This window comes from Epargyreus clarus, unplaced genomic scaffold (assembly GCF_041222505.1).
Source record: "Epargyreus clarus isolate Ecla_fem2 unplaced genomic scaffold, WU_Ecla_fem_2.2 ptg000021l, whole genome shotgun sequence".
Lineage (NCBI taxonomy): Eukaryota > Metazoa > Arthropoda > Insecta > Lepidoptera > Hesperiidae > Epargyreus > Epargyreus clarus.
This window is the reverse complement of record NW_027332228.1, coordinates 11,322,651-11,339,263: the sequence shown is the minus strand read 5'-3', so window position 1 is coordinate 11,339,263 and position 16,613 is coordinate 11,322,651. Positions and strand designations below refer to the sequence as shown.

At 33.6% G+C, this 16,613-nt stretch overlaps 2 protein-coding genes across 2 annotated transcripts; one reads left to right on the top strand and one right to left on the bottom strand.

Annotated features, from left to right (window-relative positions):
- Positions 1-1,819: 1,819 nt before the first annotated feature.
- Positions 1,820-2,491, bottom strand: LOC140750883 (larval cuticle protein A2B-like). The gene is made up of 3 exons (XM_073084608.1): positions 2,480-2,491; positions 2,159-2,365; positions 1,820-2,076 (listed from the first exon to the last, which is right to left on the bottom strand). Exons 1-3 carry the CDS (start codon positions 2,489-2,491, stop codon positions 1,831-1,833), a joined length of 465 nt encoding a protein of 154 aa, XP_072940709.1. The 3' UTR covers positions 1,820-1,830.
- A 7,707-nt stretch (positions 2,492-10,198) lies between these two features.
- CPR94 (cuticular protein RR-2 motif 94) lies at positions 10,199-13,343 on the top strand. The gene is made up of 4 exons (XM_073084561.1): positions 10,199-10,369; positions 10,789-10,950; positions 11,729-11,895; positions 12,806-13,343. The coding sequence occupies exons 1-4, from the start codon at positions 10,358-10,360 to the stop codon at positions 13,341-13,343; spliced, it is 879 nt and encodes a 292-aa protein (XP_072940662.1). The 5' UTR covers positions 10,199-10,357.
- The last annotated feature ends 3,270 nt before the right edge of the window (positions 13,344-16,613 follow it).

Sequence of the window (16,613 nt, the reverse complement as noted above, 5' to 3'; positions counted from 1 at the left end):
GTACTACTGAATCTATCTAGTTTTTTCTTACGAAATTCCTACCAAAAAACCAATGTTTGATATTTTTATATCAAACATTGGTTTTTGGAAGACAAAAATATGAAATATTTATTTGTTCTTATTGTTTAAAGTTTTTTCACATTTTCAAAGATTTGTAAAATAATGCCTACCTATTTTGCTATAGCAGTGGTCCATGTCTTATACCTACCTTATTCTAAGATGAGAGCCATGTTCACAATTAGATATTCACATAAAAAATAGATTCTTAGTATACAATATAAAGTACGATTACACATAAATAAAGAGCTTTAAAATGCTTTAAAGTTTATACGCTTAAAACGCCTTGGTAACTTTCACGGCACTTTGACTTACTCAGTGCAATAACTATAGTTTCAAATAGGAGTTACTTGAAACTTTACGATAAACTTGACGTTTACAATTACTATCATAAATAGAAGTAAATTAATATTATGGAAACTTATATTAGCCTAATTTCATTGGTTTAATAAATATTCATTTCATTTCATTGGTGGATAAAATATTACTAAAGCTACCTATTTTAAAACAGAAATCGTTAACGCCGCAAGTGATCAATAAGGTTAAACAATTTATGCAAATACTACAGGAATTAGGAGTATTTATAGCTACACAACATATAGAAATTTTATGTTACATACTCTTACCTAGTAAACAACTTTTAGTCGCAAAATCAGTCATAACATTTTTTGCTTTTAAATAGTGGTAATTAAACATAGGAAACAATCGACTCTGGTTTTGCAATAAAATTACTTGTTGTTCAGATCACAATACTACGTACATAATTTATTGGTTGTAAATCGTAAAACAGAAAAATTTTTGCTGAAAAAAGAAAAGAATCTACTTTCATAAAAATAAGATTTTAGTCGTTTTAGTAGTTGTAGAGTCTACTAAAGTTTAAATTCGGATCGGTAGTTTACAGTCATATTACAAAATAATTATGAAAAAGTCTTACGAAGGATTTTTGGTGATGTTATCCTTCGACGTTAAGAAGTTAGGTTTAGTTGTAATATGGACATAGTTTTAAACACTAGAGGTGCATACCTGAGATCCAGCCTTAGACCTCTAGCGGAGAACATCGAAGTTAACGCGACAACTACTTAAAAAGCAGTAACTGTACTTAATTAGCGGTCTAACATTTTGGGTAAACGAAAAGATGATTTTTAGAAAGAGAAGACGAAAGTTCTCGCAAAATATGTTTTATCACTTTCAACATTCAATGCTTTTCCTACATTTGAAGCTAGAATTTAAAAATGACCACAGATCAAATTTATTTATGTGTAAAGACCTTGTCAAAGCCGTTTTACTTACACCACTATCCTCTCGACCGTAATGACCGATATTACCCACTTGACATTCAGAAAGTTCGCAGAAAATATGTTGTAATACGATGGCGAATTCGATAAGAACATTAGTTTAGGTACCTATAATTATGTTACTTTGGTCTCATATCTATCTATGTATCATAAATATTTTACAATACAAAGCTATTACGGTCTAATGACCAGTACGATACATTGAAATGATATAAATCTATTCCATATCTAACGATATAGTATTATCATAATTATTTTTTTAAACTTATTGAAATGAGGTAAAAAAATTAACTACACGATAGGTAGGTAGGTTGTTAGGTATATAAATTAATAGACTAAAGTGAACTTTAAAAATTTGAAGCACTTTTTAAAAATAAGGATACGACAAGTTAAAACCAAAAATATACTTATTTTCCTTTTCATATATTAAAATAAATAAACAGTCAACAATATTTTGGGTAGTCAGGGTATCTTAAAATTAGTGGTAATACTGAGGGATGGCGGCGGAGTAGGCGGGGGCGGCCTTGGGAGCGGTGTTGTGCACCACCGCGTTGAAACCATTGTGAGCGTCGGCGGTGTACTCCACGGTCCTGATGGAGCCGTCGGCCTCGTGGAAGGAGTACGACCCCTTCACCACGTCGCCGTCGCGGGACTCCTGCTGCTGCTTGTTGTCGCCGGTGTGGCCGTCAGCGACGGAGTAGGTGTACTGGTATTTGGGGTGGGCCTGCGAGGTAACGTTATCATCAGTAGGTGTATGCAGGTGAGTGGAACACGTGCTAATATGACAGGGTTGCGTTGATACTTACGTATTCCTCAGCGTGGCTAGCGATGGCGACGGGCGCAGCGGAGTATGCGAGGGCGGGCGCGTGGTAGGCGGGGGCGGCAACGGCGAGGCGCGGCTGCTCGTGGCGCACGATGCTCTGGGAGGAGACGGCCGCGGCGGAGGAGTAGTGAGCGGGCGCGGGCAGGAGGCCTGCCTGGGACACCGCCACCACGGCGCACAGAGCAATGATCTAAACAATAATACAAAATATGAATTTTCATTTATTACAAAAGTATAACACACAAAATGATTTATCACTCGACTTTCGTAACTGACATCTTAAAAATGTAATCTATCAACTTACTTTAGAGAACATAATTGTTTCTTTGTAACTATTAAGTAGTTAATGATAAGTGCAAGTAAATAGATCAATATTTATACTCGCGAATTATATTAATAAGTAGGGGAAGTTGTAAAACCAGCTTCTATTTTGACCATGACCGAGTCAAAATTTGCTAATTTCCATTCACTATAGATAACTTGTGCATGTACAGTCACGAGCATAAATATATGACTATGGGCAGATCAGCAAAAATATATGACCCAATAACGAGTTCAATAATATATGCCTGCACGAACGCAGCAAAAATATCTGACATTTCTAGGCAGCAAAAATATGTGATGCTAACGTTGATCAAATAATTGTGACATGTTATGACAAGTGACGTCAACTAAGGTGCAATAATATCTGACATAATTTATAAATATATTTGATGTAAATATATCAACCTACCGGTCAAAGAGGCCAATGTATTTTGCCGGAGAAAGAATATGAGCAAAAAAACACGTAAAAATATTTTCTTATATTTTTTTTATTTAAGTAAGAAAAAAACAGGGTTAAAGACAAAGGCAGGATAATTAATGTATTTTAACAGGGTGAATTTTCTAAATCCGAATCTATAAGGATTAGCGAAAAATGCTAAAACGAGTTACGAGGCCGATTTTGATAAAAAAAACTAATACTGCATCATTAGTTTTTAGGGGTCCGTACCCAAAGGGTAAAAAGGGAACCGGAAAATAAGTATTTTACTTATATTTATAAAAGAGCAAACATCTGGTGGTACGGAAGCCTCCATGTGCGAATTTGACTCGACTTGGCGAATTATTTAAAATATCCCTATACGGGAATCGAACATGTTCATTTTGAAAAAAAATACACACCTTATATTATTCAACTATCGGATAGTGTCCCTTATACGGATTAAATTCTGGGATTAAATGACAAATTATAGGAAAAACTTCAATTTCACCCTGTATACAACAAAAATAATATGTCCTAACGAGTTTTACAATATTCTATAGATTATATATTATTAAACTAAAATGGTTAGAATATTCTGCTAAGACAAAAATATAAAAAAAAATACCGCAACAGTTAATTGATACATGTAACATTAATTATTTATATTAGCAATACCAAGTTCTACAATTAACAATATTATCGGAGAAATAGGTTGTATGTTTTTGATATCGCTTTGATATATTTTTATCGTTAAAAAGTGGGTAGTAGATCTTTTTATCCAACGCTGCCGTGTAACGTTTGGGAATTGTTTGAAAGTGTATTATTAGAAACCTATTAATTTTTTTTATTTTAGTATTATTTTAATTTATTATTTTGTATTATTTTCATGATGTGTTATTTTTATAATAATAAGTTCTTATTTATAAACTTACTGGCTGATACGATTCTATGACTAGCATAAAAAAGAAAAAGAACGCAGCTTGACGTTCGAGTTGTATTTTGAGCCGGAATAACAAAACTGAATAGATTAATATTGTCACATATTTTTGCTTCGTAAGATGGTCACAATTATTTGATCAACTTTATCATCACATATTTTTGCTGCCTATTAATGTCAGATATTTTTGCAGCGTTCTAGCAGGCAGATATTATTGAACTCGTTCTTGGGTCAGATATTTTTGCTAATCTGCCCATAGTCATATATTTATGCTCGTGACTGTACATTTATGATGAGTGACAAATTTATTTAGTAGGAATGTGTATGGGTTGTAATTTTATAGTCTACGAATACCAATAGTAAGAAATGATCATAATTACATCATGATAATATTATACTTCTATATTTTGCATATGAAACGTGATTATAATAGTTAAATATTGAGATGAGGATGAGTGATCACTAAAAACATTTTTTTTTTGATGATCACAAATATTTTCGACTAATTTGGAATTTGGACAATTATCTGGCAACACACATTGATCTATAAATATAAAGATCCGCCACAAGCGGGCAAAACTTGAAACATACAAAATACGGCAAGTGGTGTAAAACGACTCCAGCCAAGTCCAGTCGCTCTCGCGCGGCGTAGTAATACACACGAATGTCACTGAACACGTTGAACGTCATTATTTTGAATTTAAAGCCTCAAAATGCCTTCTTGTGCAATGCGTAAATGCAAAAATTATGCTCGAAAAAGAAACAAACTTCATGGAATCACCTATCACACGTAAATGAAGAGAAATTATTAAATTTTGTTTATTTTTCGTGTTCGATCCGCCATGATTACGTGAGTAACCAGAAAGAGACAAAGTATGTTTTTGTCAATGAAAGTGATAAAGACGCAAAATGCATGGTCATAGATCAACAGAACAGAAGTGACATTTTATTGAATCTGACGATGTTCATATGTCGTATGTTATAGTTTAAGATCCCACTGCTTAATTTTTATATTAGTGTGTTTTTAGTCAAAATATAACATTTTATGGTTTATTTTAATAAAATAAAATCGATATATGGGAAATTCTGTATCCTAATCTTTAAATTTCCTTCGATACCTGTGGTAAATAATAAAAAATATTACCATAAAATTTATATAGGATAGTATACGGTATTTTAAAATTTCTTTAATTGAATAAATATTTCAATCATTAAGGTCGTATTTCTTCCTTAACCTAAACATAATTTAATAAATAATCTTTGTATAGCCAGAAATTAATCCTCAAAAAGACCACGGTAAAATTAGAATCTTATATATAAAATTCTCATGTCACAATGTTAGTTACTGTACCTACTCCTGCGAAACGGCTTTACTGATTTTCACCAAAATTTATATGCATATTCAGTAAGTCTGAGAATTGGTTACTATCTATTTTTCATATCTCTTAAGTGATAAGGGTTGTTCACCCTTAACATTTTTTTTATTTATATGGCAACACAATGTTTGCTGGGTCAGCTAGTACATTTATAAAATTTACACAACTTTGCAATTAATGGTCGTGTGTAAAATAAAACTGATAATAATAAATAGAGATGCGCCGAATAGTGGTTTCACCGAATAACCGAATACCGAATATTATTCGGTTAAACTTTTACCGAACCGGATATTCGGCCGAATTATTCGGTTTACCAATTCATTGTTTTGCCGCGTAAACAGATTCTACTATTTCTTTTATAGTGTCCATTATTATCAATTTGCCAGTGACCTGTGTTCATTAAAACTTTAAAATGTTGATTTAAATTTGAAAAAGAAATACTGATTTGAGGTTTAAAAAATATGTTGATTATACTAACTATAGAATCTATACAAATAATTAAAATTTAAGTGTCTGTTTGTAATGTCAAAATAACAACATTTTACTAATAGTATATAACATAAAAGGAAAATATAAAATATAGAAACATATAAAATAAAAGGGTATACGGTACTTATAACGAAAGAAATATTATTTAAATTTTGGTTTGTTCCGGCTAATCTTCAAAATGGCTGTACTGATTTTGACGGGAGTTTCATTGGCAGTTAGCTGAGGTTATAGACAGTAACATAGGCTACATACATTTTGGAAAAAGAATTAGGGATAAGCGCAAAAAAGTTAAATCCCATGAAAACTTCAGAGTATTTACACTTTTACCGCGGGTGAAACCGCGTGGCACAGCTAGTAAGTAATAAATATGTTCATTTGAGGTATTAAAATAAATGTTGATTTGAAGTTTAATTGCTTTATGTAATTAAATTTGTCATAGGATTTCTTTGACTTATAATATAACATAAATCTTACATAAGAAGTTTTGTGTTTTAGTTATGTACCGTGTCGTGTATACACGAAAATAGACATACCTACTCGAACCGAATATATTCGGCACCAAAACCGAATAATTCGGCCGAATACAAATAGCAAAAAAGATGCCGAATACGCCGAATACCGAATACCAACCGAATATTCGGCGCATCTCTAATAATAAACATAGATTAGTAAAGATACTTCGCCGCCTTGAAATTGAAATAAGCCACAAACGGCTTAATAGTAAGTCCTTTTTTTGAATTCTTGACAAATAAAAACATTTTTAGAGAAAATTTACGAATAAATAACTAATACTGCGTAATTTACATAATAAATAAATAATTATTTCAAATATTTTAGAGACATTTTAGCACGGAGACGTGGCAAAACTTTTTTACGCGACTATTTCAATTCTCAAAACTGGGTACATTTTCTTGTTAGGAGTGAGTAATATTTACTAATCTATGATAATAAATATAAACTATTTTTAAATCATATATTTTAAACCAGTCGATACATCTGTATAGATACATTCTTTCAAATTATATTTTTATTTAATAATTATTTATTTAGTTAAACTGTACTATAACATTTCTACGTAAACGACGTACTAAAACTATTATCGACAGTTTTGGACATTTTTTACCTTCTGTTCCATTATTTCATTGTCTTTGACAAGCATGCGGATCAATGGGATAGCCACCATACGTCCAGTTTTTAACGGGACAGTCCCTTTTTCCGATGCTTCGTGCCGTTGTCTCCGAAATGAACCGTTGCCATTATCAATTAAGTAACAGTATATAGTATAATTATGAAAAAAAACATGGGGTGCTCCATTTACCAGTTTTGTAAAAAGCGCCCCACATTTTTTCCACAATTATACTATTTACTGTTCCTTAAATGATTCATAGATTGAAAATTATTTCCTACTTTTTAGTTAATTTTATCATAAAAGCGTGTTTTTTAGTATTTAACTATATTTTTTCAAGTAAAAAGTATTTGACATAAAAAAATCGATGTCCCGTTTTGACTGAAGTAATCATTGGTCACTATATTCCATGGTCAATATTTACGTTTGCGTAGACTTGAAACGCAAGGTCAAACACTAGTTGTCTTTTTTTATCACATTGTTCTAATAGCTCTGTCCCTTATAGAACATTTGTCTATGTAGTAAAGGTAAGTAAAATAAAAAACGTGCATGTGTGCTATCAAAGCAGTTTCGCTCAAGTTTTCTCTTAAGTTAGCGGGCGTATAACGTGTCTAGTATAAAATGTCATTGGCAACACATCAATGTAAATTTACCAACGATAAATTATACGGTTATTATATTTAATTATTAATTTTAGCTATGCAAGGCATTTATGCAAGACATTAAAAAGGCATTTGCTAAAATGTACTGTCAGCTCCAGAAGTAGATAAGCAGATAAAAAAAAAGATGAACGCTAATACTACTCTTGACACTGTAGAGTTCATCTACTTTTGAAACTTTACGACTTTCATCTAATTATGGTGCTCGTTGTGTTTAACTACTTATGGAGGCTTGGGTGTACTTATACCTGAAGGTTTAAAAAAAACTTTAATATACGAGTATCTCATTTATTTATAATAATAAATAAATAAGATACTCGTATATTAAAGTATCTTATTTATTTATTATTATAAATAAATGAGATACTCGTATATTCATGTCCAGTTCATTAGTTTTGGAGATTGGACTGTACATTTTTTTAATAATATAGGAGTAGCAGATGAGCATGCAGTCCACCTGATAGTAAGTGGCTACTGCCGCCCATGGACATCTGTAATCAACCCCAGATAGGATTAGATATTCCTACCTGAGGTCGGCCACAGATGCGCCGCTACCCTTGAGGATTAAGCTGGAACGCCTCGGAAAAGTATGTCTCCCTTACCATACCCTTCAAAACGGAACACAGCAGCGCCTAACACTGCTGTTATTAGGCAGAAATAGATGTGGCGGTGGTGCCGCTGGAGTCGAACCACAAAGGGTTCTACCACCTTCAATATTATTTACAATACATATTATTTACAATACGTTTACAAATGTTTCTTTGTTGAAAAATGACTGTAAGCCTAGTTTTTACCCGACTGGGGAGGGTAATGTTATTCGAGCGTTTGTAAGTTTCATTTCTTCTTTTCAGTTCTTTGGCAAGTTTCAGTTTTTTGACATGCCCTACAGCACAAAAAGCTTGACAGATTTTATCATATGAGGTGTCGTTGGACTCATCTAAATTGTCATTTGTCATTCGTCACAACAGTCAGTTTCTTTTTATCAATGACATTAGTAGTATATCGATGCTTTTTATAATATTTTTAGACTTTTTTATTAATTACTTCAATCTTTATAATATTGAGAATCTTATCTGAAAGCACGAAATCCGTATTTTCATCCGAAATTTCGGAAATTTCTCATTCCACGTTTAGATGGATGCAAGTAGTAACAACCCAGTGCTTAAGAAACTCAGTTTATCATACGGGGGTCTGAGATTGAAATTCCAACCTCTGATTTTTCAAAGTTATGTGCATATTAAAAGTTAATAAGGTACTCGTATCACTTGCTTAAACACAAATACATACAATACATAACACAAAACATCGTGAGTAAACCTGCATGACTGAGAGTTCAAAAAAAGCTCAAGGGTGTATAAGTCTGCCAATTCACAATTGCCCAGCAAGAAAGTATGGCCTAAGTCCCTCTCAATCTAAAAAACCCTTGCCTAGCAATGGGACAGTAATGGGTTGACGACATATTGGATGGGATTAATAATGTAGAAAAATTGGATTTGACACATTGACACGTATCAAACACGAAGTCAGTGCTATACGTACAGACAGACCTGACTCAGACAAAACCAGTTAAAAATACCAAACATATCATACAATAGAAATAGTCTTAACAAGGTGCCTTCGCAAATAACAAATTGGCAAGTTGCTTATCAGCAGATCATTTGTACCGAATTCGGTTGTAGAGAGGAGTATTACAATGGAACATCGTGTTTATCGGGCAGTGGCGATGACGGCCAAGATAGCTCGGTAACAGATACCCACTCTCTTCGAAAAAATGTATGAACGCTTTACGGCTTTAACATATAATACTTTTAATAAAGACTAACGGTTGCGCACGGCTTTGCACGGAAGAAAACCCCGTCAGATTTTTTTAAAATGTACGTAGTTGAATCTCTCATAAGTCTGCCAATAGCCTATATATCTCTTTGATATATAGAAATATCTCTATGAATAACACGAAAGTCGAATTATTGTTTGTTAAAGTAATAGTTTTGGAAACAATAACGTAACAATTTCATTCCTTTTTCTATAGAAAAAAGATCTTACATTTTCTTGATATCGTTTTACTAAGTTTATATATACATACATTGCGCGTTGAGTATGTAAGTAAATTCAATGTAACCTATCTATACACATTAAAATTTGAAACACCTCTATGTATGTCCGTTTATCTTTATTTGTTCCTACCATTATATTAAGTTTGCCTACTTAAAAATATTAATGAGTATAATGGGGGATTATAAAAATGTACCTTACCCTGCCAGGGTCAAAGAAGACGAACGAAAAAGAAGACGAACTTAATAGAAATTTTCCCAAAATTTGAAAATAAATTACTATGATTTTCTTATGAAATCTTTTTATGTATTCATGCCTAATATAGTATTTTAGGTTTTAGGGTTTTAGAAAGATTTACTCATATTTTATTTTCGAGGCACTTACTTATGGTGTCTAAAAATATTATAGTTGGCACAAAAGGTACATATGCGGGATTCACAAAATAATTTTAGTTATTGTTTAAACTATAGAAAAGTACTTACATATAAGTATAAATTATCATTATGTTGATCATGATGGCTGGTACAGTTTCGAATTCGACCATTTCGAAAAATTTGCTTGTTTAGCGATTAAAGATCTCGTCTCATAACAATGGATACCAAAATTATTGTGGCACTGATAATATCAGAAAAAGTGATTCCACCTTATTCTTGCCTAACTACAATCGAACTACGGTATTAGAGTTTTAGTGAAATTTATATAATAGGTGATAGGAAAGTATAAAATGGATAATAATACCTCGTTTAATCAACAGTTCGCTAGTACGTTCCGATAGCGACGGTTCATCCTAAACATTTGAAGATGTCTCCAATGGTAATAACATTTCTTAATAATCTCTTATTTTAAATTAAAATATTTATTTAAAAATATTCTAGCTTTACTTGGTTCTATAGTAGAGGTACTTCCATTTAAACCAATTGTGGAAGGAAATGTAATAACATTTTTGAGCTTCCTCGTACACATACGACGACCCGTGGGCGATCGGTCACCATACCAGTCTGACACGTAGAAGGTTTCAGGTTCGATCCTGTGTTGGGAAGTCATATAAACAATATATTTATATTTTTATTATAGGATCAACGATACAAGAAATCCTAGTGTGGGACTATCAGTGTCTATTAATAGTGTTTATTTAAGTTTCTTAGTAGTATTTCAACATACTCGATTATTTATTTAACTGAATTGAAGTAGGTTCAAAAATCCAGTAATGGGACTATTTGTACAATTTCCAGATGTTATTGTTCTTCTGCTTTGTGGGCATCAACTCGGCAGTGATTGTCGACAAAGCCGACGGCGCTCAGAAAGGCTACGACTCAGACAACAACAATGGGTGGCAAGTGTTCAAGATGTACCACCCCCCTGGTGCCCAGTCAGTTGTTAAATATGAAACCTTTGTGAGTATTTTGTATATAAATTATATTTTAGATATTGTTACAGGAAAGTCTAAAGTTCTAACACGCAAAGGGACTTCTTTGCGTCCTAGACCTTTCAAGCGACGATATGTATTTATTCTTGTGCAAAGATGCTGGTTAATCTTAAAGATATTTTCTCCCACATACCCTGAACATTTGTTTATGCTACTCTATTGTTAAAATTATAATAACCCTACAGACCAGAAAAGCTTTTAAAGGTTTTAACTTAGAGAATTCGAGCGACAGTCGTGTCTTAGGTTACTGTCGCACCTATGATTCCATTCTTAGTCTAATTTTATTTCATTCAGCATAGTCGCCGGCTTAGCACACACACACACACACATTTTATTCCAGATCAGGCTGAAATCTGTTCAAAGTTAAGCTGTTTATATACGTACTTATCTCCCTATATGTGTACACAAGATACATTCATAAACTTAGATTTTACAATCGCACGTTATACCAACCACAACGTAGCAAGGGAATCCAATTGTAGAATTATGAGTGAAGAAAGCGCTTTTGTTGCTACTTATTACCAGGGCCGGTACGCCGGTAGATTCTTCCAGTATTCATGTTTGTACACACTACTCTAGATATCAAAGGAAAAGATATTGTTTTTTACTAGTGTTTACTAGTCGGAATTAAAAAAAAAATCCGACGTCTCTATTGTGGGGGCGCCTCTTTTGTGGAGGCCCCGGGACTTCCGCCCCGGTTGCCCTCCCTTAAATCCGCCCCTGCTTATTACTATAAACTATTTCAGGCCTATCCCAAATACGAGTTCGAATACGCCGTATCGGACAGGAAGACTGGTGACCACAAGCACCACTACGAGAGTCGTGATGGGCACCGAGTGCGTGGGGAGTATGGGCTCGTTGAAGCTGATGGCTCTTTGAGGAAGGTGCAGTACAACGCTGATGATTTCAATGGGTACGTTTAATGTATTTATTACTAGTATCCTACCGATGATACGGCTTCGGCCGAAGGTTCTGGTGATAGTCGATCAATTGACTTCGGCTTTGGATTTGGCCAGAAATCGACCTTCGGGTGAAACTATCGCTCATGTATAGGTAATAGCAAAAGCAGTGAGTGTCTAGTAGTTGGTAATTAAACCGCTAAATTGGGGTTCTAGGTTTGAATCCCAGGCACATTACTATAATTTTACAAAATGATTTGCGTATTAAACATTAATAAATAACTCTTACATATTAAATTAAAAGGTTATTTTTTTTAACATTATAAAGAGGAAAACTTTGTTTGTTTGTTTGATTGTAATGAATAGGCTCGAAAACTACTGGACCGATTTTAAAAATTCTTTCACCATTCGCAAGCTACATTATCCACGAGTAACATAGGCTATATTTAAATGAAATACATTTGATAAATAGATCTTGAGGCGGTACAAAGTTTGCCGGGTCAGCTAGTTATAAATACAAGGGATATATTATTATACAGATGTAAGATGTTTTTTAAGTATTACCTACGAAATGGTCACCACACCACTTTCGGTTGCAATGCACTTCTATAAATCGATTATTGGACCAACGCGTTATTTTAGTCTTGTGATTGTAATCTTAAAATAAACCTACTATTACAAAGTTTGTGCCTAAGCAATAAATTTGATTGCGTGAAAGTGTTTAAAACTTGAGATACTGAGAGATTATCGTACTGATAAAACATCTTTTATTTGTGAAATGTTTTAATTTTTTTTATTATTTATCACTGAGTCATATAACAAGCGATTTAACTTGTTATTTTTTACTATTTATTATTATTCATTCATTTAAAACACAATAGGTATATAGGAAGGCTTTTTCTAAATTAATCTAACTATTTACAGATTTAACGCAGTAGTGAGCAAGACGGTGAACAAACACAGCGATGCTGCGTACTCAGTTTCTGGACACACCAGACAGTTCCTACCCATCGGCCAAGGTGTAAAGATCAACCACTTCTTCCCTAGCAAAGACTATCAGTACCAGGAAACTAAGTTGAACAAAGAAGCCGCGAGCAAACCCGTGCAAGAAGCTACCGTGGAGTCTTCTTTGAAACCTGACGAGAGTAGCATTGTAGCCGAAACCAGGGAAGCCGTTCTCCCGGAATCTGTTCCACAAGTTAATACTGAATATCAGCCCATTAAGACCACTGATGCGTCCATCATTAAAATGGACACGGTAGAAGGGCCTTCCTACAAAGTATTGCCAGCTGACCACGAAAAAGTCAATTTGGAAGAAAATGTATCCGTCGTGCCAATAACCGAAAAGTCCGTAAAGGACTCGTACACAACGCAAGAAGAACAAGCTCATAAGGAGGATCCTCACGACTCCGAGGTAGCCTCATCTTACTACCACTCCAAAGTTTACTATGTAGGCTTTTAGGTAGAAACATAATGTTAAATATAATGTATAAATAACTTAAAAATGTAAGCGTCAAGTCATGTTATTTTGTTATTGTTGTTGTAGTAATAAATAGTTTTTGTGCACAGTTCCACCTTTCATTCGTTCAACAAACCACACGCTCCGATCACATACGTTGAAGTTCTTGCAAATGACACTAGATGTCTCTGTAACCATTTTCTTTAACTACCCAGTAGCTTCATAGATGGCGTTAAAATGTCTAAACCACGGAGTTTGTAAACTAACTGTCGTACCTTAAGTTTGTTTCATCATAATTACTTGTTTAAATTGCCACTTAATTAAGAGCAGGTTATTTTCTTTGGTAATAAGAAAATATGTAAGACGACCTTGAGTACTGAACTTCGTTATACAAACTACACAATTACTCATTATAGTTAAATAATGGCATAGCGTAATATTTTTTAAAGTTATGAAAAATAAGGTGATTTGAAGGTGGTAGAACCCTTTGTGGTTCGACTTCGACTGCACCACCGCCACACCTATTTCTACCTAATAACAGCAGTGTTAGTCGCTTCTGTGTTCCGTTTTGAAGGGTGTGGTAAGGGAGACAGACTTCCGAGGCGTTCCAGCTTAGTCCTCTGTGACCGACCTCAGGTAGGAATATCTAATCCTATCTGGGGTTGATTACTGATGTCCATGGGCGGCAGTAGCCACTTACCATAAGGTGGACTGCATGCTCGTCTGCTACTCCTATATTATAAAAAAAAAGTAAACAGCAAGATCCTTTGTTGTTCAATAGGGGCTGTACCACCCTAATATCTTTTTTCGTCTAATAATATCGGTATTAAACGTTTTTGTGTTCTATTTTAATAAGTATATCATAAGTAAGATACTCTCATACAAAACAGATCAAATTATGCCCCTTAGTAATGATTAATCTTAACTATTTGCCTACCAGAGTTACCAAATGATTTCTCAGAAGTAAAGTGTATGATAATGTAGTGTTGATTACAGATGGGCAATAGAGACCACTTACCATCTCCTTAAAACAGTAAAATATTCCGTCATACACAATTGAACAAACTTAAACCCTTATTAATTTTTCGCTTATCTATTGTATAAAACCAACTGAAATTGTCATATTTTGCTTAAAAAAATTAATTTCCTGCAAAAAAAGTATGATTAAAATAATATTGTGTTAAGAGATGTAACCCCCCAGGCGGACTGTAACATTACCGGTTTTAAAATATATCATTTACATTTCTACATATTGGAGAATCGAACCTAGTCCCTTTACAAAATAGTCTACGCACAGAGTGCTACACATACCTGCCGAAAGCTTAGGAGTCTTCTACTGTCATATAACACTAACAAATACGAAAATAGCCACTTCTAGGCTAGACATAACGTGGTTCTAGTTACTATAGCTTTACGTTGGGTAATACAAATTAACTAGCCGCCTATATTTCAATTTTAATACACGGGTAGGGATCGAACTTTACGTAAGGGCAAAACCTAATAGTGCTAGAATACATAATTTAGTCAGATGACATAACTGTTTCATTTAATCTGCCCATTTCTTGTGTTGGCGGTGCATAGATTATGAACGCCATAGCATTGCAAAATATACCGATATAACACTAAGATAGGTACTACTACACTACGCTACGAACGCTATATTACCTAAAACTTGCAGGTACGCATATTAAAAAATAAAAAAAAATAGTCTTAGGTTTGGAGAAAATTATTATGTGCGTATTAGAAATTAATTATCGCTTGCTTAAACGTTGAAGGAAAACATCGTGAGGAAACCTGCATACCTGAGAGATTTATAAAAAAAATCTTAAAGGTATGTGAAGTCTGCCTATAAGGTATACGCACTTAGCCAGCGCGGTGGACTATGGCCTAATCCTTCTCATTCTGAGAGGAGACCCGTGCCCAGCAGTGGGACAATAATGGGTTGATGATGATGATGGAGAAAACATTAAACAAAGTTATGTTAGACTTGCAAATTAAATAACAACATACATGGATTTTTCATATCAATATTTACACAAAAACTACCAATCGTAATTATTACAGTTATTCGTGGTCTAAAAATATTCTTATGTCTATGGACTCATCACGGAAATAATAACTCGATATTCATTTTTTTCAATACAAATACTAATGAATTTTACGTAATATTTATTTAACAGAAAAAGATTACTCACAGAAATAGACCACGATATAATTATTTATTTATGTACTTATGTTTACCAAACAAGAACATTGTTCGTTACAAAATAAGTTGAGCCATATAAGGAAAACAAACAGATTGACTTTATCGTATTTATAATTATATGTGTGATACATATTTGAATTTAATTATTGCGTTTTCCGAAAATCTGCAGGTGTTCATGTTACCGCCACATTAATAAGCCGTGAAGGAACCATAATAATCTAACGCTTTTCTGACACTTTACTACTGTCCATCATAAACTTACTACAAATTTATATACTCACTAGCTGACCCGGCAAACGTTGTATTGCCATATAAATAAAAAAAAAATGTTAAGAGTGAACAACCCTTCTCACTTAGGGGTATGAAAATAGATAGTAGCCGTTTCTCAGACCTACTGAATATGCATATAAAATTTGGTGAAAATCGGTAAAGACGTTTCGAAGGAATACGGTTACTAACATTGTGACACGAGAATTTTATATATAAAAACCTTTTCCCACGGACTAAATTCTGAATCTAAACCATTCTCAAGTCCCCTTGAACACACACAACAAATTTCATCAAAATCAGTCCAGTCGTTTAGGAGGAGTTCAGTGACATACACACGCACATAAGAAATATATATATATAAAGATAGTTTATGCAAAATAGTTCACAAGTAAGTTAACTAGTTTATACGTCAACAAGTTCTTACATACCATGCAGCTTATAAATAAGATTATTGCATATCAAAGTAAATGATTGCAGTTGAAAATATGTTGATTTTATGGTTATTTGGGTTCCAAGTAATTTATTAAAATTAATGGTAGGGATTAGGAGGCAATATACAATATTTTTAAAACTAATGAGCATGCAGTTTATCTGAAAATAAGTAATTACCATCAGCCATGGCCATTTGTAATTGTCTATGGTCATAGGACTAATTAATTATCTATTATTTTTGTTTTTGGTTATTACAGTATTATCTGTTAAATACATGAAGGGTTCGTACACAAAACTGCGATGCGACGTCGCATCGCAAAAATCTGCGAGCTCCCTCGACGCATCGCAAGAACTTGCGAATTGAT

Excerpts from the sequence above, each read along its gene's own strand:
- LOC140750883 (XM_073084608.1), bottom strand. Across the intron at positions 2,077-2,158 it reads CTAGCCACGCTGAGGAATAC|GCCCACCCCAAATACCAGTA; the intron begins GTAAGTATCAAC and ends GTTACCTCGCAG.
- CPR94 (XM_073084561.1), top strand. Across the intron at positions 10,951-11,728 it reads TTGTTAAATATGAAACCTTT|GCCTATCCCAAATACGAGTT; the intron begins GTGAGTATTTTG and ends AAACTATTTCAG. Across the intron at positions 11,896-12,805 it reads AACGCTGATGATTTCAATGG|ATTTAACGCAGTAGTGAGCA; the intron begins GTACGTTTAATG and ends AACTATTTACAG.